Here is a 23,704-nt window from a genome sequence, read left to right on the forward strand (position 1 = left end):
ACCATCTCAAGCACCTCTGCTTTCTTCTATTTTGTTTATTTTTTCCCTCTTACTTGCTATTGTTGAACCATCTTGCTAACTATTGGATTTTGGTTATGTAGCCAAGTGCATCTGTGAGCACTAGTGGTGTACCAAGTTAAGGAAGTGGTGGTGGTGTTGTTAGGGGGTTTAAAGGCAGAAAGTTTGATGTATCAAGGCCAACAAAGTTTTAACTAGTTGGTGGAAAGGGCGAGAAGGCAGCTGGCAAGGGCGAGAAGGCAGCTGGCAAGGGCACCAAAAACAGTAAATGAAGATGGAAGATGTTAAAGTTTCAACCACTTTTTTTGTTATAGTTCCTACGTTTAATGTATTTGCTTAAAGTATTTGCTTAAGCATGGTCAAGTGTCAAAAACAATATTGGCAATTTTGGTTGGAAGATGTGTATGTCTAATATGTGGTGGACTAGTAGTTGGGTTTTGGTTAGAAGATGTGTAAAGTCACAAGATGTGCCAAAAACAATATTGATAATTTTATATCCATGTGACATAAAATCATAATGACTGTCTTCTCTTTTATTAATATTAATGTGCATTGACACAGGATAAAGTATTTTGTTGTGTTGTGCTTGTCTTTGCTTTTGGTGGATTTACACAGGACTATGTGTTTTGTTTGTCTTGTGTTTTTGGTGGATTTACACAGGTGTATGTATTCACACAATAAATCATGTGTATGTGTAAAACATGTTCCATTTATGGGTAGGTGTGCATTGACACAGCAATTCTTGTTCCATGTTCCATATATATTCCATTTATGGGCAGGGTAGGTGTGCATTGACACAGCAAACATGTTCCATGTTCCATATATTAATCTTGCATTGACACAGGTGTATGTATTGAACCAACATGTTCCATTTCAAGAGATAAATACAATAATCAGGGACTTTATATTTCAATTACCCAATCACATTTCAACATCCGCCCAAGCATCATGGCAGATTAAGGTTCTTTACCCTTACATTGTTGTTCACTGGGGCAAAACACAACAACAACATTACAAAAATGAAAAATAACAATGATAAAACTAGTGCCACCTTGTACAATCTCTCACTCTCTCTAACCCTCTTAAGTTTCTCCATAGCTTCTACATAAAGCTCATGAGTTTCTCTTCCCCTCCGGTTAGATCTTTCTTCCATTTCCCTAGTTGTCATTTCTCTCTAATTTGTAAGCTACAGTTCATTCTCAAGCATACTTATTCTTTCACAGTCACTCTTACAAGTTTCGTTATCCACCCACTGAAAGAAGCCACATTTGGAACCAACCTGATCATTACAATTATAACAATTAATTTTACAGTTCACAATTAATCACAACTAATAATTCAATTCAATTTAAATACAACAATGTAATTGTTTCTTACATTAAATTGACTACAACCGAGGAATCTTCTTCCATAGTTACCAGCTTTTCGAGTTGTTCGTAGGGCACAATTCTTAAGGGTACATAAATGACTATCTCCGGCACGGTAGAAATCACTAGTTGTAGAGCCATTGCCAGTTGATGAAGACATAGCAAAAATTTGTTACAAGCTTATAGACCAACAAATCTGTTATAAGTGGCATAATTCAATTTTTCAGCATGTGTGATAGCATAAATCAAACTGTAGCTTGAAAGATTTGATTTTAAAAAAAACTGTATACTCCTATTTATGATGAAAATAAGCAAATCCAAACAGTTAAAAGTGTGACTTTTTAGTAGTGGGGCTAACAGTTTTTGCTGCAAACTTTGTTCATGTAGAGTTTGCCACAACTAGAGAAAAATAGTGCCATTTCTACTGCCCTAGGGATAGGAAATACAGAAACAGTGCAAGGCCTAATCGGGTAACTGGAGCTGGGTTTTGAAAAGCCACAGGAACTAACAGGCCTATTTACTCTAAAGGTTCCAAGTGCATTGGCTTGAAGAAATCCCATGTGGACAAAAGCATTCCTGCCAATGTAAAGTGTCTCATAAAACTGTACTATTCATTTAGATCTTTGCCTATGTTTTAATTATAATATTATAAACACAAATTTTTTTTCCCAGTTTGCTAAAGTGACAAGTTATTATTGATTTTTATATAAATAAACTATAAACATAATTTGAGTTCTAGATATCTATGTTAAAAATACCAAAAAGTGTCAGTTGACCTAAAAGTTATTGGCTCCATTATCATTTTAACACAAAGTGACTGAATCTATGTCAAATTTCGCAATTTGTTAACTTGTGCACAGTTTGTTAACTTGTGCTAGTTGACACTTTTTGCCCACCTATTAACTTGACCCACTACTTTTTGTCAATCACTCATAATTGTGAAATTGAGCATGAAAATGGTTGTGTTCATAGTATTGATGGTTGGAATCTTACTGGGTAACAGAAGAACATAATGACAGGGGAAGCTAAATGAATAAAAACCCAAGTATCATGATTAGCCAAATAAAATAGAGTCTTTTTAAGTACCATCAGTACAATTAAAACGCAACCAAAAGAGTGTGATAGCTAGTTTGCAAGAGTACCAAATCACCATCTCTGGAAACCCCTTAGATCAATTTATGATAGTACATCAAAGCAAAGCTACTTGAAGTCAAACTTGTAACATATAGAATTTTTTCTTTTAAAACAATACTATTATAGACTACTATTAACTAATTAAGAAGCTATTTCAAATGTTAGTTAATTGTGACAAACTTTCTTTTGTAACAATTGATGAATATCAATGAAAGTCCTGTTTATGTTCTTCTCAATCCCTTAATTAATCATGCTCAAAAGGATCTTCCAGTCACTATTTATGAAAGTGGTATGTAACTTGCATTATTACCTCTTAGAAGGAAGGATAATCCCAACTAAAATAGCAAAGGTATTAACTTTAACTAAAACAAGTTCCCTCACAGTACAAGTACAAGATAAAGAGACCTAAGTTCATGCAGCCCCACATTGATGAAGGAAGGGTCCAGCAGCCTCACATTGATGAATACCCAAAAAAAAAAAAAAAAAAAAAAAAAAAACAAAACATAGATTTGCATTTAAATCTTCCTTGCAACAACCCAATTTCGAATTTTTTTTTTAAAACCCTAGGTTTCAAAAAATCAGATAAACAGAGCATATGGACAAAGCATATGAAAGTAAAAAACCGAAACTTGAAGCTCACCCAAGCAATAGATGAACCCAGAATCAAGAGAAAACAAACAGATCAAATACAAAAAATCAAAAATATAATTATTGTACAATGACCTCACCCAAACTCACCTAAGCAACAGATGAACCCAGAATCAAAGCTCCTTCTTCCTCGGGTTACTTGCACGATCAAAACCCTGATGGTTCTTGGTGTAGAGTCTTAAGCGAAGCGCATTGCATTGTGTAGGATCTTCATTTGGTGAGCAAGTTGGGTTGGATGGGAGTGAGTGAGTTTTGGGAGTGAGAGTGTTTTGATCTGTTTAGGCTTTTGTTTTTTATATATTCTGTGTTAGAGTCACGGCTAAGGGAGAGGTGAGTTACGGCATAGTAACGGTGGGAATCATAAGTGGGTAAAGTGTCAAAATTTAAACCCTAGGTTTCAAAAAATTAAATGAACAGATCATATGGACAGAGCATATGAAAGTAAAAAACCAAAACTTGAAGCTCACCCAAGCAACAGATGAACCTAGAATCAAAAGAAAACAAACAGATCAAATACAAAAAATCTAGAATATAATTATTGCACAATGAACTCACCCGAACTCACCCAAACAACAGATGAACCCAGAATCAAAGCTCCTTCTTCCTTAGGTTACTTGCAAGATCAAAGCCCTGATGGTTCTCGGTCTAGAGTCTCAAGCAAAGTGCATTGCATTGTGTAGGATCTTCATTTGGTGAGCAAGTTGGGTTGGATGGGAGTGAGTAAGTTTTGGGAGTGAGAGTGTTTTGATCTGCTTGGGCTTTTGTTTTTTTTATATATTTTGTGTTAGAGTAATGGTTGAGGGAGAGGTGGATTATGGCATAGTAGCGGTGGAAATCACAGGTGGGTAAAGTGTCAAAATTTAAACCACGGGTAAGCAAATCAAATTAGAGGCAAACCATAGGTGGGTAAAATGTAATTATCCCTACTCTTTTTGTCATGTCTTTACTTAAAAGAAAATCTTGTACACCCCAATGTTGCTAGAGGATTCTTTCTTGTAATTTTGTGAGAAGTGTATTCACATCTCTCTAGGGTCTTTTTGTTTGGTCCTTTGAAGGAAGAGGGAAATAGATCCTTTCCATTTCAAAACGAGATGATATTATGTCATTTTCGTTTATCTAACTTAGAGAACATGCATGAGATGAAGTATATATGTATGTTCTCTCCTCATTTTCCTCTCGTCCTAAACACCATTTTTTGTTAAGCACCACTATAGATCCATTCGCTCTTTGTTTTTTTGAGGTAAGTATTCCACCAAGCTCATTAAAATTTGATACCTCATGTATTTCCTAATGTATTGACTTTAGTATTTCTTAATTCCTATTATGTTTGAGTCAAAATTCTTAACCTCTAAAGTTTGGTATGAAAGTTGAATAGGAAAATAAAGAACAATTTTTTTTTTGGTCACATTTGTACGTATTATCTGGTGCGAAATAAAAGAGTGGTCTGACCACCAATTATACTTTAGTCATGTTCCAATCTTGTTGAGGATTTGCAGAAGCATGCAAGGCCTATATATGTAAAGCAAGGATATTCAACATGGATAATCACGAGGATTGTGTTGGCTTCTTCTCCAACCACCCCTTCAAATATTGCATTCTTCAAATGCACCGAATCACATCTCTCTTGATCGGATTATTTTACATCATCAAAACTTATTTTATCTATTTTACCTTCTTCCTTTTCAATTCACACACGTCTTAGTTTTTATTTTTATATTCAACCCCATAAGATAATATAAGCTACAAAACAAATAATATTAAAATTTATTAATTTCTCTCTCATCTATTCATCTTTGTCTCTCCTTAACATCCAAACTCACACCAGCACCACCGAACCAACCATCCAGAAATACCAAACAACCAAACACCACCCCCACCACCACCACCACCACTACCACCTCTAAAACACCAAACCAAACCCCCAAACTCACCATTGTAACACCAAACTGAAATCCCAAATCCAAAACCAGCCAAATCCCAACCCATAGAACAAATCACAGCCAAATACCCATCACCTGCAACTACCAACAGTAACCCACAACCACCGAAATTTATACCCACCACCAAAACAACACCACACACCATCAAAACTTTGAAACCAAACCAAGAACCACAACCTATTCAGACCCACAACCCATTCAAACCCAAGCCTCAAACACCAATTCAACCTACGGCAGCAAATTCTGGCAATCAAAAGCCACAACCCATGGCTAGCAAGCAAAAGCCACGACCCACGACAACAAACCCAGGCGAGCAAAACGTCGCCTTTAAACTCTGTTATTGTCACTGTCGCCTTTAAGATTTACCATCGCTGCCATCACATTCAAGGTCTGCCATTGCTGCTGTCATCTTTAAGCTTTATTGTTGCCTTCAAGCTTCGCCACCAAGTGAGACAGCCGAGATGGGAGAGAGAGGCGAGATGACCATCTTCGGTCTGGGGAGAGAGAAACAGGGTGAAGAGTGAAGAGAAAAGAAAGGTAGAGGGGTAGAGACTGATTGAGCAACTTGGGAGAGAGAGGGAGAAGAGTGACTGAGGGGTGTTTGATAGAGTAGTTTGAGAATTATTGTTTGGAATTTTTTGAAATACGTGTGGGTGAAAAAGTGTGTGAAAAAGTGTGTAATATTGTTTAAAATGTGAAAATGTGAGTTTAAACTCACTCACCAAACATGCCCTGAATGAGTGAGATGAGGAGTGCTATAGTGTAAATGAAGAGAGAGAACATCAGATATTTTCAATTAAAATAATATTATTTATTTTACATCCAAGTGAGGTTCTATATATAAGAACCAATTGTCTACAGGTTGTAAAATATTATGGAAACCCATACTTGAATGGAGCATGCCTTTTGAGGTTTTGGTTGTAAAATAGCAATTGAGGGGCTAGTGCTCTAAATAAGAGTATGCAACGATTCGGTCTAGTGTTCAAGTATACTAAATGAGATACAAGATCAACATGTGGTCATTAGAAGATATGTATCGTGTTTATATCACATCTAGTGCACTAAAGGATTGGATGCAAGCAAAATAGACTCCTAAGAGCACTAGCATTGGGGGTGTAAACACCCCCATTTGCTATTTTACAACCAAAATCACTAAAAACATGATTCGTCCGAGTTGGCATATGTAAAAAATTATACAACCCGTGAACAGTAAGTTTCTACATTTACAACTCATTGTTCACAGGTTGTAAACTTAAAATTTAGGCGAAACTACAATATTGGTCCCTTAAATTTACCTTGTGTGCGCAATTGGTCCATTAAGTTTGAAGCAGGTATAATTAGTCCCTTAAGTTTTAAAACTGAGTTGTATTGGTCCTTTTACTAACTGCTGTTAACGGTATTACTTACATGGCTAACGGAACAATGACTTAGCATTTTTTTAATGACGTGGCATGTTTTTAATTAAAAAATTACAAACTAAATTTACACGTGGGAAAAAAATTCATTGGTACCAAATTAAAAAAATTCACTTGTACCAAATTAAAAATTCACTGATTCCCTCTGCTGCTTTAGTAGGTTCATCAGTTTTTCAGAATTTTCAAATGCTTGGGCACCACCAAGTCCACCGTACAAATATGTCGAATGTAGTTATGCTAAACAATTGTTTATCGCCAATTAGAAGCTAAATCCCCCAACTTATTGGCAAGACCATTAGATTATATGAAAGATTATCTGCCACTAGTTTTATGTTATGAGAAGCAAGAATTTCTAGTTTATCCTCAACAGAGGCCACCACAACATTTGCTTTCGCTCGTCAAAGAATATCAATGATCATCACAGCTTCCATTTCCTCAGTGCCATTAGCAATGGGTACAAGAATCTGAAACAAAAAGCAAATGCAGATGCTCGTAATTTGTCAAAAACATTTTTCCTAAACACAATTTTAAAAAGAAAGATGCAAGCAATAAATAGAAGCACTCCTAAGCATTGAACACCCACCCAACATGACAACACACCAGTGAAGACAAAAAACAGCAATGCCTGAGAGGGTTTTCAATAAGGGGAGGAGGAGCGGCGAGGACGAGGTATCGGGGTCTGTTCTAACACGAAGACACAAAAGTGGCCGAGAAGGAAGCGTCGCTAGAAGGCAAGAGGCCATTGTCGCCAGCAGAGGGAGGCGGTAGCGATTCAGTGGTTATGCGAGTCAATATGATTTCAATTTCATCTAAGGTGGAAACTAATTTTTTAATTTTTTAATTAAAAATATGCCATATCATTAAAAAAAATGGCAAATCATTATTCTGTTAGCCATGTAAGCAACAGTTTTAAAACTTGAGGGATTAATTATGCTCACTTCAAACTTAAGGGAACAATTGTACACACAAGACAAACTTTAAGGACCAACAGTATAGTTTCCCCTAAAATTTAATATTTTATTCTCTCTTTCCCTTTTTTCTCTCTTCTCTGACTTTCCCCCACTCTTCTCTATCTTCCCCTCTCTCTCTTTTCTCTTCCTCACTTTCAGGCTCTCTTCTCCTTTTTCTCTTCTTTCTTTCTCATTATCTCATTTTCCTTTCTCTTCTCTTCGGATTGGCATTGGATTTGTGTAGTGGGTTTGTGTGGTGGTGGGTTTATGTGTTTTGTGGTGATGGTGGTGGTATGGGCTGCAGATGGGTTTTGCATGGGGGTTGTGGCTGTGGCTGGGGTTGGTGTGGTGAAGGCTCAAAGGCGACTGCGGCCATGGGTCAAGAATCGTGGGTTGTGGGTTTCAATTCCTAGGTTGTTTTAGTGGATCGTAGGTTTCAATTCTTGGGTCGTGGGTTGTTTTAGTGGATCGTGGGTTTCAATTCTTGAATTATGGGTTATGGTTAGGTTGTTTCAGTGGTGATGAATAGAGGTGGGTTTTGCTTTGATGGTGGTTGTTGGAATTTTATTTCCAAATAACATTAAATATTAAAAATTTTAGTTAGTTGACCTGTTTCAAAACAATGTTGAAAACTAGCATCTTGAGCGTTTAAAACTCGAATTCTAAGATAAAAATCGAGTTTATAAGTCTTGATTTGTGGAAATTGAGTTTTCAACACTCGAGTTTCACTTCTTCTTCCTCAGTGTCAGATCGTTCTTCTTTCTTCGTTCTTCTTCTTCGTTCTTCGACAGTAGATCTTCGTTCTTCCTCTTCAGATCAGATAGCCTCTTCAAATCACCTCTTCAGATCAGATCGTTCTTCCTTCGACGGCAGATCTTCGTTCTTCAGATCAGATCGTTCTTCCTTCGACGGCAGATCTTCGTTCTTCAGATCAGATCGTGTTTCCTCTTCAGATCGTGCCGCTTCAAATCGTTCTTCATTCTTCAGATCAGACCGTTCGTTCTTTGTTCTTTAGATTAGATCAATCATTCGTTCTTCGTTCTTCAGATCAGATCGGGCTTCCTCTTCAGATCGTTCTTCCTCTGATTTGGTGCAGATCTCCAAGTATTTGAAACTCGAGTCTCTAAGACTCGAGATCTATAGTTTGATATAGACTCTGTGAAACTCGAGATGCTAGTTTCCAACTTACTTTCCGAAGCATCTTAACTTATGATATACTCCCTCCTCACTGTGCTATTCTACACATTCCCTCGTGGTTGTTGGCTTGTTTCTTCGGAGGTGGGTGTTAGGTACTTGGGTCGGGTTGTGGGTGTTGATTTAGTGGTGGGTTTGTGGTTTAGCGGTGACTGGTGTATCAATGGTGGCATTGGGTGGTTCAGTGGTGGTCGGTTGCATTTTGCATTTTGATTTGTTTGGGTGGTTGCATTTTGCTGTGTTTTAGTTGTTGGCTTGTTGCGTTTTGCATTTTGTGTTTTGAATTTATGATTTGAGTTTTAACAAATAAACACAAGTGCTCCTAGAGTAATCATCTACAATAATCAAGAAATATCTATGGCCATTAACAGTAGCAATAGAAAAGGGACCCCCACAAATCACAATGCACAAGATCAAAAGGAAACTCAGAATCATGATTGCTGGAATTGAAAGATAATCTTTTCTGTTTTGCAATTGGAAATACATCACAATGTGCATAATTATTGCAATTGACAGAAAGATCAATTTTATTCAAATGAACAAGTTTATCACTTGAAGGGTGACCTAATTGAAAATGCCAAAGATTAGGTACATTATTGCTAATAGACCGACAAACAGATGCAGAAATAGAAGGCTTGAACTTGTTGGCTAGTAGATATAGGCCATTCTACTCTCTACCTAGACCAATCATGCTCCAGTGAGCTAGGTCCTGAATAAAGAAAAATATGCCAAGAAAAATGAGACAAGTTACAGATTTGTTGAGATGACTGACAGAAATCAAGTTGAAAGTAAAAAAAGGAACAACCAAAACTTCAGTAAGAATAAGAGTTTCAGTGAGCTTAACAGTTCCAATGTGACTAACTAAGGCCTTTTCCCCATTAGGCAAATAGACATAAGAATTGGAAATACAGGTAATGGAAATGAGAATGGCTACAAAATGAACTATGTGATTAGTAGCACCTATGTCTATGATCCAATTAGTGGAATTGAAATCTGACCTATCTGCTATGTCAACAGAAAAAAAAATGGAATGTTTAAGGGATAAAATAGAAGAGCAAAAGGAATTACCTAAGTTGTTCGTGAAATTAGTTGGAGAAGCATTCAGTGCTATAGACTGAGAGGTACTAGCCCCAGAAGCAGTCACAGAAGCTGCTTGATGGCTTGATGAAAACTAATTGCCATGGACAGGTTCACTTATGGAATGAGAACTCAAAAAGGCTAGCAGCTACTCACATTGTGCCTTAGAAATTGGACACTATGGAGTTGAACAAGCCAAATCTTCACCAGCAGATTGAATAAGGGCTGAATTTCCAAAATTCATGGCTTGATTTCAAGAAACATGATTTGCTACAGACTTCCCTTTGAACTTAAATCCAGGAGGAAAGCCATGAGGTCTATAGCACTTGTCTGCTACATGTCTAATTTTCCCACAGTGATTGTAAACAGGACCATCTTTCATGGAATTTCCCTTGCCACTATGATTCACCTTAGCATTAGAATTAGCATTGGAGTAAAGAGTTGTTGTCTCAATTGGATGTGCCATAACAGAGTTCATTGCACCTCCATTCTTTAAACTCCTTTGCTTTTCTTTTTGCAATACCAAAGAAAGAACTTTGTTGATGTTTGGCAAAGGCTCATAAAGCAAGATCTGACCCCTAACAGCAAAATAAGAGTCATTCAATCCCATCAAAAACTTCATGACTTAAATCTTAATCTTGAATATCTGAAAAATTCCTTTGAGATCCACAAACACAAGAACAGTTGTAATCTGGAACAGATTGATAATTGGCTAGCTCATCAATCAAAGCCTTAAACTTTGTATAGTAAGTCTCAACAGAAAATTGGCCTTGTGTGAGAGAATTGAAGCAGTCTCTTTCTGCAGCTCAAAGATCCTTGGACCACTGCCTTGAGAGAACCTTTCATGCATGTTCAGCCAAATATCTCTTGCATTATCAGTGTACATCATACTTGATGCAATTTCTGGAGAAATTGAATTAATTACCCAGCCAAGAACAGTCATGTTGCATCTAATCCAAAGAACAAATATTTGAGATGAACACGAATCTGGAGCTGAAATTTTGCCATTGATAAACCCGATCTTGTTCTTGGCAGTCAATGAAATGATCATTGATCTGGACAAGGTTGAGTAATTCTGTGCTCCAATTAGTCGATGAGAGACCAATTGAACTCCAAGATTATCGCCACTGCCAAGAAAGAAGGGATTAACAGAATCTTCAATCATTGGCGGAGAAGATGAATCATTTGAAGCATCATTAGCAAAAGGAGACACTGTTTCGGTGGACGCCATTGTTGAACTTTGAAGGAGAACAAAGAAAAAGAAAGGAAACTTTTGGAAGAAAAGGAAAAGAAATGGAAACGGAAGCGCTAAGAGCTTGAGAGCTCTGATACGATGATACCATGATAAAATCTTGAAGCAAAATATCTAAAAGTAGAGAAAGTTTTAGGCTGAATGGTTAGCTTCTGTATTGCTTAACCAAGAAAAATGAAAAGTTAAGTATAACCAATACATAACTCTGCTATAAATATACAGAGGAGCAGAGGTAGGAAAAGAAGAAAAAAAAAAAAAAAAAAAGGAAAAACCGTTACAATTCCTAACAAACTAACAAAAAATTATTCTACAAATAACATTATTACACGTGTCCCTTGATTCCCTCATTCAGTTACAGCATCAGTATGATTAGCACATGCGTCACTTGACCTACTAAACATCGTCTAAGCATCATTCTCTTCTTTCTTCTTCACAACCCTAAACCTTTTTTTTTGGGTTGAAATTGGAGGTGTTTTATTCAAATGAATATTGAAAAAAAAGAAGAAGATAAATTTTAGGAAAAAAAAGATGAACGGAAAGAAAAAGAAGCTTAAATTTTAGGAATTCTTTTTTTTAATTAAAATTGATTAAGAGAAATAATTGTTTATTAATGACGGAATTTTTCAATCACATAAAAGTTTAGTTTAAGATTTGGAATTTTTTGGAAGAATGATGTGACATTATTGATCCTAATTCTAAAACATTTATAGGAGATCAGTCATTGCTTATTGGAAGAGATATTTTTTACCTTAAAAAAGTCTAGATCAAATATAAGAATCCTGTTATAAATAGAAATAGAAATTAAAAAAAGAAGAAGAAGAAGAAGAAGACTTTCCGGATGGAAAGTCTTCTTTGCTTCACGACAAATTGGGGGCCTTTTAGTCATGAAGGACCACAATATATATATATATATATATATATATTGCCATAAAATAGAAATAAAGAAGAATAAAGAAGTTCGATACATTCTTTTGTAGCTAATAGTGTTGATGACTTTTATTCCCACTGATTAGACAAATTGATGAGATGCAATTATATTTATTCAAGTCTTCATTTTTTGTGACCAATGGTCCTTGTAATTATTGCATAGAGTCTGACTTATTTTAGGAGTATCTTTAATAAAAAATTATGAAAATTGTTGATATTAGTACTTGGTATGAAATGTTTGGATTGAATTGTCCAAAAAACGAATTTACAGATACTTTTAGGATGTATTTCTCATCCTTTAGATCCTTTTGGGTTTGAGGCATGACACTTAAACCTTTAAACCCTAAACCCAAAAACTCTAAACCCTAAAACCTTAAACTCTTAACCCTAAACTTTTTTTTTTATTATTTTTTATGTGAAAGGACTGTGAAAGTGGAAAAAAAAAAAAGGAAAGTGGATTTTTTTTTTTTTTTTTTTGAAACTGGAGGTATTTTATTCGAATGAAAAAAGAAAAGAAAAAAAAAAAGGAAGCTAAGTTGTAGGAAAAAAAATGAAGAAAAAGATGATTAAATTTTAGAAGTTCTCTTTTTGAATTAAAATTGATTAAGGCCTCGTTTTGGAGAAGGAAATTGAATGGAATGGAAAGGAATGAAAAAAATCATTTTAGAATATTCTTCTATTCCCTTGTTTGGGAGTTTTAATAGAGGGAATGGAAAACCCATTCCCTTGTTTGGGAGTTTAAGAGAGAGGGAATGAAATGGATAGGAGGGAATACTCATTTCTCTCTATTCCCTTAAAATCTCAAATTTTCATTCCTCTCAAAATTAGGAGGAATGAGAGAGAATGAAATTAGATTTAATATTTTTTTACTAAAACTCCCAAAATACCCTTATATATTCAATTCTTTATTTTAAAATAGGGGTCTAATAGTAATATTGTCATAAAATGATTCCATTCCATTCCCTCCATGCTGCTCCCAAACAAGATTACTTACATTCCATTCATTTTCATTCCTTTATTTTAAAACATCTAATCAAGGTTACTTAATTTCATTTCATTCATTTCCATTACTTAAATACATTCTATTCCATTTCATTAGTTTCTCAAAAAAAAAATATTCCATTTCATTACTTAAATACATTCCATTTCATTCCCTTATGATCTTCCAAACGGAGCCTAAGAAAAATTATTATTTATTAATGACGGTATTTTTTAATCACATAAAGGTGTAGTGGGCCTTTTTGTGGTTAAAGTGGGCTGGGCTGCCTCCTACGGTATTGAGCCCGAGTGTTTAGAGTAAGGGAGTTGAGACCGGTCCAACTGCAACTCAACTTGGTCTGGCTTGTGCACAAACTATGCCTCGTCTGTTAGGAGCACGCTTATGGCAGGCGGAATGTTTCAAATGGGTTGCGGTAAGCAGATATGATAATAATAATAATATCAAAGACTTTGAGATCTTTATTTAGGTGAACAGATAAACCTTACTTAAGAAAAAGATAATCACAGTTTTAATCAACTCTTATTTTATAAGAGAAGTAAAGGGAACAAGTGAGTAGTATGTGAGCTGATTGAGAGAGTAAATAAATTAGATCAAGTCTGATCCGCAGGACTGAAACCAGAGAGGGAATAACACCCATTCTCAAAGTGAATAATCTCTCAAGGAGATCCTGCCGTAGAAATTAATCACTTTGAGGGAAGTGGACCTGAATGGTTGGTATCCAAGAACACCTTTCACTTCCGGCAGAGAGCAGGATTTTGAGAGGGAGAGAGGGAATCAACCTATTGGTGCATGTTTGTCGTTCTCACTCTCTATCTTTTTTCTCTCATTCTTTTCTAATATTCCCCTTTTTTCTTATCTTTTTTTCTTTTCTTAATCTTTGTTTCTATTTCTTGATTTTTAAGTTTTCAATATCGTAGTGCATACTGTTCTTGTCGTCATTGGTCTTGTACACGGCAAGGACCTCTTTATAATGCCTGTCGTGATAAGATTTTATTATTCTAGCCCTTAACCACCTTTGTCTGGTCTGGGTGTACCTGCCGTGGCACCCTTTCCTACTACGGTGTGGGTGTCTTCTCTCTCCCTATTCCTCATGACATGCACCTAGTGGTTCCAGCTCAGCTTTGCCTGTTTGGGTGGTATGTCATCCCAACAGGAAACTTCCCCTAAAAGAGCTCTAGTAGGAACCTTAAAATAGGTTTTCCCTTCTCCCCACCACCAAACCATGCCCTCTTACCTTTGACCCATGACCTCACCATGTCCTGTATTGGCTGGGTACAGGCTGGTGAGATCTGGGCCTTGCGCGTGCCTCTTTTCCATGTATGTCAAAAATCTGCCTGTTGCTCATGCGTCTGCCATGGTTGGTCTATACAGTCTGCCGTCCGTTCTTGACCATTTTCTGATTTCCCTTTCCTTTATAGCTTGCCCTATTCGTGGTTGGGCCTTGCTTGATGGTGGGCTTTACTTTTTCCTCAGTCCACCCTTCTTCCTACTACTATCTCTTGTCATACAACTTTATCATTCCTACTGCGAAATTGTTTTGTTTCAATCTGGCTGGGCCCGTTTGGGACTGCCGTTTATTCTTCCCCTAATGGCCCAGCAAGACCATTGGTTCTTGTGTTACATTACTAGCGGGGCTCTTGTGTCCCATTTGTTTTCCCTTGGGCATTCCGGGCCCGTTTGCTTTCCTTGGGCTTCCTCAGCCCTTTTCCTAATTTCGCATTACCATGGGCATTTATTGAATTCTTTAGGCTTCCCCGACCTAATTACATTATTTCTCATCCGTGGGGTTCATGGGTTTGCCATCAACCCCTTACTTTCTTTACTTTCATTACTTTGGGCTTGCCGCGACCCATTCTCACTTTTCCACATCATATACTGCCCATGATTTGTTTTTTTTTTTCTTTCCGGGCTCCTTTAAGCCCATTTACCTCTTTAAGACCCATTTATTTATCTCATGGGCCTGTGATCCATTATTTCTACCGCTTGGACTTAATGGGTTTTCTATCCATTTGCCAACTCCTTTCTGTCCGTATTGCTCGGTTTCTCCCTTCCACTTGGGCTTCCAAAATGGCCATCAACATTTGGCCTCCTGAATATATGAAGTGTTCCTGCGGTTCATATGTGAATAAAAACTCCTCTACCTTTCCTGTCTTTCCATCTTCTTTTCTTTCGTGGGCTTTTTGAACGGTGGTCCCTACCTTATACACACACACACACACACACACACACATATATATATATATATTCCTACCGCGAACAGTTTTGTCTCTTCGGATTTCTTAACTTGGTAGTTATTTTGAAACAAAGCCGTTTTGTCATTAATTTCACCCTCTTTTTTATGGCTGACCCATCGCCTCCTTTCGTGCTTGCATAAATGACCTGGGTATTTAAGAAGGAGTCCCTCTATAATCCAAACACACACTCCTTCCTTCTTTCCAGAACTCTCTTTTTGTTTTCTCTTTCTTCTCCGTTTTCTCTTCCTTAAACACCTCATTCATCTTCTTCGACCAAATTCCTTCATAATGACACCGGCGAAGAGCCAAAGCTCCTCCCACTATAAAGGAAAGGAAGTTATCTTCGATCCTCTCGCCGCACGTGGTGTAGATGAAGAGACGGTATACTCCGAGTCGAACCACTCCGATGAGGAAGAAACGGAGTGTGACCAAGACAGTAAGTGCGCTTCACTCATCGATCCCTTGTACGACGTTCATCCCCATTTCCCAAAGATTCCCAGCGATTATGTGCCACCACCTTAGAGCTGTGTGTGGCTCTCTCTTTGCCGGCGAAGTACGGACATTTCCTAGGCTCCGTTGGCCTTTTCGATCCCCGATCTAATCATTCGCCAGGGTACTTCGCTCCCTATGCCCATCCATTTTGAGTTCGAATTTGGTACCGCCTTGGGTTGGAGAGAATGGGTGGATAGTGAGTTATCTGACACTGGCTTCATGGGGTTACTGCAACGAGTTGGTGTTTTGAAAGCTATAGTTTCATCTCGCTGCTTGTCTAACTTCCAGGACCTCTTTAACTTTCGTCACTTGGTCTGCCGGTGGTGTACCACCACCCATACCTTTTTCTTTTCCTGTGGTAAGGTCACCGTTACCCTAGAAGATGTGGCCAACCAGTTACTCCTACCTATCCTTGGAGACGTTGATCCTGCCACCTTAGCGCTTTCCCCAGAAGAAGAGGCTGTGGAAGTTGAGTTGAAGAGAAAGATGAGCGGGAACGCCAAGCTGTCTTACTGGGTTAGTTCTTTTTCTAAATTTTCTGAGTTTGCTTGCCGTGCGGCTTTTGTTGCATTTTGGCTTTGTAAGTTTGTTTTTGGGTCCCACCCTCATTACGCTGTGAAACCTTTATATTTCCGCTTGGCCATTAAGATTTTTGCTGGGGTTAGTCTGCCGTTGGCCCCTATGTTCTTGGGGCATTTGTATGTTCAGCTGGACATCCTGCGGAGTGATGAGAGCCAGGCAGGCTCCTGTTATATAGTCACCTCCTCTGTTCATAGTACTATTTTGCAACACCTGCTATACGAGTGTTGTGCTAAGCATTTTTCAAAGTGTAGGCCCTCTCGTTTTGCCAGAGACAAGTACCAGTCATGTCCGTAGGCCATTACTGACTTTTGTGGCAGATTTGCGTCAGACTTTCCATTAGCCTTTCGTTAGGTTGGCTTGAAATCGATTGGCCATTCTGCTGTTGAATCTTTTGATCAAGATGTAGGATTTTCTTGGAGAGCTTATAGGAAATTGGGTGCCGGTTATGCATGTGTAGATTCTGCCATGGGTTTGTTTATTCATACCGTCGGGACTACCACTCCCTTAACCGGTTTTGATGAGATTGGAATCACTTACTTGGCGGCCACCAATGCTAGGTGGCTGCCTTATTTGGTCGACAAAGGGATTAGATTTGTTCATTATCCTGCCAACCGAGTGAGAAGGTAGTTCGAATTAGATTAGGACATCCCTGATGACCTTTCTTTTCTTATGGAGTCCCCTACCTCTGTCCGACCCTTTCTACGGTCCACTGCCTTTGAATTTTGGAGTCAGCGTTTTACTGCAGTCACCATTCTGGGCTCACTGAGGGAAGGTCTTTGTACCCCTGCTATGCATGGATATTGGCAGATCGTGATGACTTCGTTTGAAAAAGAGTTGATAGGTAGTCATGGCTTCTCTCTTGTTCTTCTTGATGGGCTTAGCGCAATTATTTTAGTCAATTCTCGGTTACTTTTGCTTTCCAAATCTGTATTAGCGTATGCTAGGAAGCAAAACCGGTCTGGTATCTTTGAGTGGGATGAGGAGAAAAGAGGGTGGTATTAGTACACCGATGATTATCCTCCGGGCTGGGAGAAGAAAGTTAAAGTGATAAATATTCCTGTGCTGAGTAAGAAAGCTCCTGCCAAGCCTAAGTTTAAGAGCAAGCCCAAACTTGCCGCTCCACGGCCATCTATAAATGCTCCCCCTTCTAGCAGAATATGAGGCAACAAGAGAAAGACAGCCTCTCACCCTACTTCTGTTGTTGAGCGGAAAGTAAGTTACTTCTAATTTTGCCCTTTTATTTTTATTTTTTTTTTGTACATTTAACTTTCCTGCCGTTACACATGTGCTGACTTTTCTTTTTAACTTTATCTTTTGTTTTCTTTCCCCTTTGCAGTCTAAGCATAAAGAGGATGCATCAGCCACCCGACCCATTTTACTTGATGAACCTGAGTTTGAGGTACATCTCCTTTTCTTTTCTTCTTCTCCCTCCCTTTTTTTTGCACAAATTTCATCTGTCACATGCTCTTGTTTGACTCATCTACTTAAAAGTTCCTTTGATCTTCTCATCTCTTTCCTTTCATCTTCTAGGATGAGCCCGAGCCTCTTTCTATATACCACCCTACAGCGGAGGAACTTTCTGGCTCCATGGGTGCACCCATGGGAGGCTTTTTTTATGGGGCTGATATAGTATTTGCAACACTTGTCCCTTCTGCTGTTGTACCCAGAGTTCCTACTGAGGCTTCTAGCCTTCCCACTGAGTCGGTACCCATAGACGAGGGTACTCATACTGGGAAGGTTAGTGAGGCCACTCCCGTTCTTGCCAAGACACACTCATCCCAAGAGGTGGTCACTCCTCCTACTACTATTCAGGCCGAGGCTTCCTCTCCTGCCACACCCCTGGTCATCTCCACCAGTGACCCCTTTGCAGTTCTATCCCAGGCTGTGAAGGATGGTTCTTCATTGGTTGTTACTCCTTCTTCCATTCCCAGCTCTGCCATACATGGTCCTGATGTGGACTTGTCCTCTAAGGGGTCTAAGGATGTCTTTGAGGATCCGGACGATGAACCTGTTTTGAAGAAGAGGATTTCTGACTTTGACGAGGAGGAGGATGCTCTCGCTGAGACCGAATTCATGAGTATGTTCCTTTTTCCCTTCTTTTTGATTTTTGACTAAGTCCATTCCTCCTTCTTTTTTGTCATCTCTTCCTTAGGCGTAGGTATTTGAATCTCCTCTTTGCTGCACTTTCCTTTAGTATGTATGTCTTTTTCCGTATCTTACAGAGACTTTTGAGGGGCTAGGGGTCGTAGTAGACGTTGATATGCCTCCAACCACTGATCCTGCCACACCCATAGCACCTGTTTCTGCCACCCTCACAATGCCTGTTTCTATCGTACCTTCTATACCTATTTCTGTCGTACCCACAACTTCCATTTTCATGGGTCCTGGTGAGTTTCTCGGCTCCTTCCTTATTTTCTTTCTTGCAAGTTTATTGCTTCTAACTTATGATTTCTTATCTCATACTCTTTGTTAGGTTCGTTGCCAACTGTCCCTTCTCAGTTTGAGGTGGGCAGTAGTTCTGCCATGGTTCCAAACCCCGTGGGTGAGGTCGTAGCCTTTTTTGTACATTTTGATCAGCTCGAGATTAACGACCTCGATCTTGCAAACTTCTGGGCTTCTGGTTCTCTTTACATGGACTTCCATGGCTTCAAGGTTCCCTAGGATTGCGTTTCTTACTTACAGGCAGTTTTTAGTAGCCGGGGAGATTTTATGCAGCGATTTCATCTTGGTCGTTCTCCCAGGGAGCATTTCTTGAAATTGTTGGGAAGCATAATGAATGATATTGAATATAACTTTGTTGATACTGTCTCTTCAGAGAGGATCCTGAGTGGAGGGTTGTGGTTCAGGAGCTGATGAGTGTGGGTTTTGCTGTGGAGTTCATTCTAGATCATCTCCATGAGATTGCCCGATCCTTTTTCATGAAAAAGGTTCAACCTGTTATAGACGCTATTGACACACGGATTGAGACTTTGAAGAAAGAGAGGTGGCAGATTTTGAAGGTTGTCACGAGCGTCTTCTTGCTAGCATTAGTGGGTCCAGTCGCTTTGAAGACCGACCTCTTATCTCTGGACTTCGTTGATGTAGTTTCTCCTTTTTTCTTTTTGTTCTTTTCCTTCTTTTACTACCCCACCTTAGTACACTTTATCTACATACTTCCCTTTTACAACACTTATTTAGCTTATAGTTGCTACATTTTGGGTTTGTAACTCTTAAAATGCTGCACTTGTTTGCTATTTATGCTATTACTTTATGACATGGAATAACTTTTTATAATACTTCATGTCCTTTTCATTGTGTACTCATAAAAGCTTGTTACAAAACTTGTCTGTGACATGGTCACTTGAAGGAAAAAAAAAGAACAAAAGGTAAACCTTGAACTCATTGAATGAAAGGGACAACTACATAACCTTAACTTAGGCATAATAACGCTTCAGCCATTTCCCATTGATGGGATCCATTAGGTCCTTGTCATTCATCTAGGCTAGGCGATAATATCCACTCGGGTGTGTCTCTCTTATAACGAGGGGTCCCTCCCATTTGGGTGCAAACTTAGATGGTCTTGCCATACCTCGCCTGACATAGTCTGCCACTTTCAGTACAAGTTGTCCTTCCGCGAACACCCTTTCTTTAGTCATCCTGCCATAGGCGTTTGTCATATTTTGTCTGTATCTATGGCTACGCTCTTCGACTTCCTCCCTTCTTTCATCAAGTCCTTCTAGATCTTCACACCTTTTTGTCGTAAAGGCTTCTCCCTCTTTTTCCTTCCCCTGCATCTGCATTACTCTCAAAGATGGAGTCATCACTTCTGCAGGTTTACTACCTCTGTCCCGTATACTAAGAAAAATAGTGAAAATCCTGTGGCAGACTTTGGTGATTTTTTATAAGCCCAAAAGGCGTCTGGCAGGTGTGTTGCCCATCATCCTGTGTACTCTTGGTTTATTTTACTGATGATCTTTATGAGAACCTTGTTTGTTGCCTCTGCTTGCCCATTTCCTTGAGGGTAATAAAGCGATGAACGATGGTGTTTGACTTGGTAGAATTTCAGCATTTTCCTTACATTACTGTTGACAAACGGTGTACCATTATCGCTAATAATCCTATGAGGCACTCCAAATCTCACAATTATGTTCTCCTTGATGAAGTTTGCCACTACTCTTCCTGTGGCCTTTTGGAATGGCACTGTCTCTGCCCACTTAGTGAAGTACTCCGTAGCCATTAGTATCTATATGTATTTACGCGATGGTGGGTTAACTAGTCCTATCAAATTAAGCCCCCAAGTGTGGAAGGGTCATGGGGTGAACACACTATGTAAGTTATGGGGGTAAGTGTGAATCTAGTTGGCTTACACTTGGCAACTGTGGCATTTCTTCACAAATTCTACCATATCCTTCTTCATTGTAGCCCATCTGTATTGTTTTTTCTTCCCCTAGTGCTTCCCACACTCTCCCGAATGCACTTTTTTTATCGTTTCTCTTGCTTCTTCAGGGCCTAAACATCTTAAAGGGTCACCATCATATCCTTTCTTGCAAAGGACCGAGTTATGCAAAAAGTAGCACATTGCCAGCCTTCTAAGCTTGTATCTTTCACCGTGCTTTTATGGCAAGATACCTTCTGCCAAGTACTATACGAATGGGCTTCTCCAGTCTTTGCTGATAAACACAGCGTAACTTTCTTCTTTGTCTGCTGCGAGCTGGCAGGTCCCACACTGAGTTTGGACTCGGTCTGCATCTTTACCCATGCTTGGCCAATAGAAGCCTGCCCTTTGAAGTCTGCGGTAAAGGCTGCCCTTTGTCTAGCAGCACATCTAATTCTTTTGGAGTGCATGGTATTGGTGATGGAGTATCGTATTCCTTTCCGCCAGTCTTCCTTCTCCGCTCGCCAGTGGATACTGCCATAGCTTGCGGAGCGTTTCTTTTGTCCGAACTTGGTTTTACGGACTGGGTATTCTTTCTGGCCTTTTACAACAACTACGCAAACTAGGAGATTTCTAAATTTTTCAAGACTGCCCTGTACTCCCTGAGCATGTTCGTCATACACATTTTCACCAATGTTCTTTCTTCATAATGATCATAGTAATCAAGTGCTATGTCCCTGAATCTTTTAATGTATTCCATCAAATTTTCGCCATTCCTTTACTTGATTGCTTGCAAGGTTGCAAGCGTTACTGTTTCTTGTTTGCAAGGTTGCAAGGTTGCAAGTTGGGATCGATCCTTGTTTTAGGCCGATGTATCAGGTGTACGCCCGGTCACATTGCGACTTGAAAAATTCTCAAAGACATAAGTCTTCGTTTGCAACATAAGGGCCAAGGGTATCAATAAACTTACTCACGTGCTCAACTGCACTTCCCTTCCTGCCATCATATTGTGCAAAGGCCCTTGACTCATACCTCTCGGGGTATGGTTTACTGAGTACCTTTAGTGGGTAAGGAGGCCTTCATGCGTAGAACCTCTCCTTAGGTGCTCTGGCTCTCTCTTATTCTAGGAGAGCCGTTACTTCGACTATAATAATGAAACATTGTTTCACATTCTATGGGACACCTCCTGCTGGTGTCTCTTCTTTGTCTGCCGCATGTTCTGGGTCATGCTGGCTTCCTTTCTCCTTTGTTTTGTTTGTTTTCAGCTGACGGATTTCTTCCATCATTTATTGCTGTGAGTGTTGCAAGGACTACAAAACTTCAATGAAGATGTTGGTATTGTCATTAGGGATTCTTGGCTGTGGTTGAGGTCTAGCCCCCACTCCGTTGTCACCTTTTGCTTGCTGCTATTGGTGAGGCATCGTTGGCCTGGACTCTGCTTGTGAGGGCACGACACTCATATTTCGTGTTGTTCTGGACTTTGGAGGCATTTTTTTGCGAGGGTTTCTGTCCTTATCTGCTTCTCAACTCCCCAGTGAAGTTGCCAATTTAATGTAGTGGGTCTTTTTGTGGTTAAAGTGGGCCAAGCTGCCTCTTGCGGTATTGGGCTCGAGTGTTCTGAGTAAGGGAGTTGAAACCGGTCCAACTGCAACTTAACTTGGTCTGGCTTATGCACAAACTATACCTCGTCTACCAGGAGTATGCTTACGGTGGGTGGAACTGTTTCAAATGGGTTGCGATAGGCAGATATGATAATAATAATAATATCAAAGACTTTGAGATCTTTATTAAGGTGAACAGATAAACCTTAGTTTTAATTAACAATTATTTTATAAGAGAAGTAAAGGGAACAAGTGGCTAGTATGTGAGCTGATTAAGAGAGTAAATAAATTAGATAAAGTCTGATTCGCAGGACCGAAACCAGAGAGGGAAGAACGCCCTTTCTCAAAGTGAATAATCTCTCAGGGAGATTCTGCCGTAGAAATTAATTATTTTGAGGGAAGTAGACCTGAATAGTTGGTACCCAAGAACACCTTTCGTTTCCGGCAGAAAGTAGGATTTTGAGAGGGAGAGAGGGAATCAACCTATTGGTGCATACCTGCCGTTCTCACTCTCTATCTTTTTTCTCTCCTTCTTTTCCAATATTCCCCTTTTTTCTTATTTTTTTTTTCTTTTCTTAATCTTTGTTTCTATTTCTTGGTTTTCAAGTTTTCAATACCATAGTGCTTATTGTTCTTGTTGTCGTTGGTCCTGTATAGGCAATGGCCTCTTTATAGTGCCTGTCGTGATCGAATTTTATTATTCTAGCCCTTAATTATCTTTGTCTGGTCTGGGTGTACCTACCGACCACCATTGGTCTGACTGTGAGCTACTCCCCATCACCAAACAAAAGAAAGCTATTTTGTTTGTTTGTCTGCCGTAACACCCTTTCCTGTTACGGTGTGGGTGCTTTCTCTTTCCCTATCTCTCATGGCATGCACCTAGTGGTTCCAGCTCAGTTTTGCCCGTTTGGGTGGTATGTCATCCCAGTAGGACACTTCCCCCAAAAGAGCCTTAGTAGGAATCTCAAAATAGATTTCCCTTCTCTCCACTACCAAACCATGCCCTTTTACCTTTGACCTATGACCTCACCGTGTCCTGTATTAGTTGAGTATAGGCTGGTGAGGTCTAGGCCTTGTGCATGTCTCTCTTCCATGTATGTCCAAAATCTACCTACTGCTCATGCGTCTGACGTGATTAGTCTACACAATCTGCCGTCCGTTATTGACCATTTTCTGGTTTCCCTTTCCTTTATGGCTTGCCTTATTCATGGCTGGGCCTTGCTTGATGGTGGGCTTTACTTTTTCCTCAGCCCACCCTTCTTTTTGCTACTATCTCTTACCATATTATTTTATCATTCTTGCTGCGAAGTTGTTTTGTTTTGATCTGGCTGGGCCCCTTTAGGCCTGCCGTTTATTCTTCCCCTAATGGCCTAACAAGACCATTGGTTCTTGTGTAACATTACTAGCGAGGCTCCTGTGTCCCATTTGTTTTTCCTTTGACGTCTCGGGCTCGTTTGCTTTCCTTGGGTTTCCTCGGTCCTTTTCTTAATTTCACATTACCATGGGCTTTTATTGAATT

The 23,704-nt window shown here is 39.2% G+C and overlaps 1 protein-coding gene across 1 annotated transcript; it reads right to left on the reverse strand.

Moving 5' to 3' along the window:
• Nucleotides 1-19,706: 19,706 nt before the first annotated feature.
• LOC115984581 lies at nucleotides 19,707-20,446 on the reverse strand. Its single transcript, XM_031107602.1, has 2 exons — nucleotides 20,195-20,446; nucleotides 19,707-20,003 (listed from the first exon to the last, which is right to left on the reverse strand). The coding sequence occupies exons 1-2, from the start codon at nucleotides 20,444-20,446 to the stop codon at nucleotides 19,707-19,709; spliced, it is 549 nt and encodes a 182-aa protein (XP_030963462.1).
• Between the last annotated feature and the right edge of the window lie 3,258 nt (nucleotides 20,447-23,704).

This window comes from Quercus lobata, chromosome 4 (assembly GCF_001633185.2).
Source record: "Quercus lobata isolate SW786 chromosome 4, ValleyOak3.0 Primary Assembly, whole genome shotgun sequence".
Classification (NCBI taxonomy): Eukaryota; Viridiplantae; Streptophyta; class Magnoliopsida; order Fagales; family Fagaceae; genus Quercus; species Quercus lobata.

Bases quoted from the DNA above. Each gene is read 5' to 3' on its own strand.
- LOC115984581 (XM_031107602.1), bottom strand. From the start codon at position 20,446: ATGGCTACGGAGTACTTCACTAAGTGGGCAGAGACAGTGCCATTCCAA. The intron at 20,004-20,194 runs GTTCTCATAAAG...AGAGTAATGCAG, and splicing joins AAGCAGAGGCAACAAACAAG to ATGCAGGGGAAGGAAAAAGA.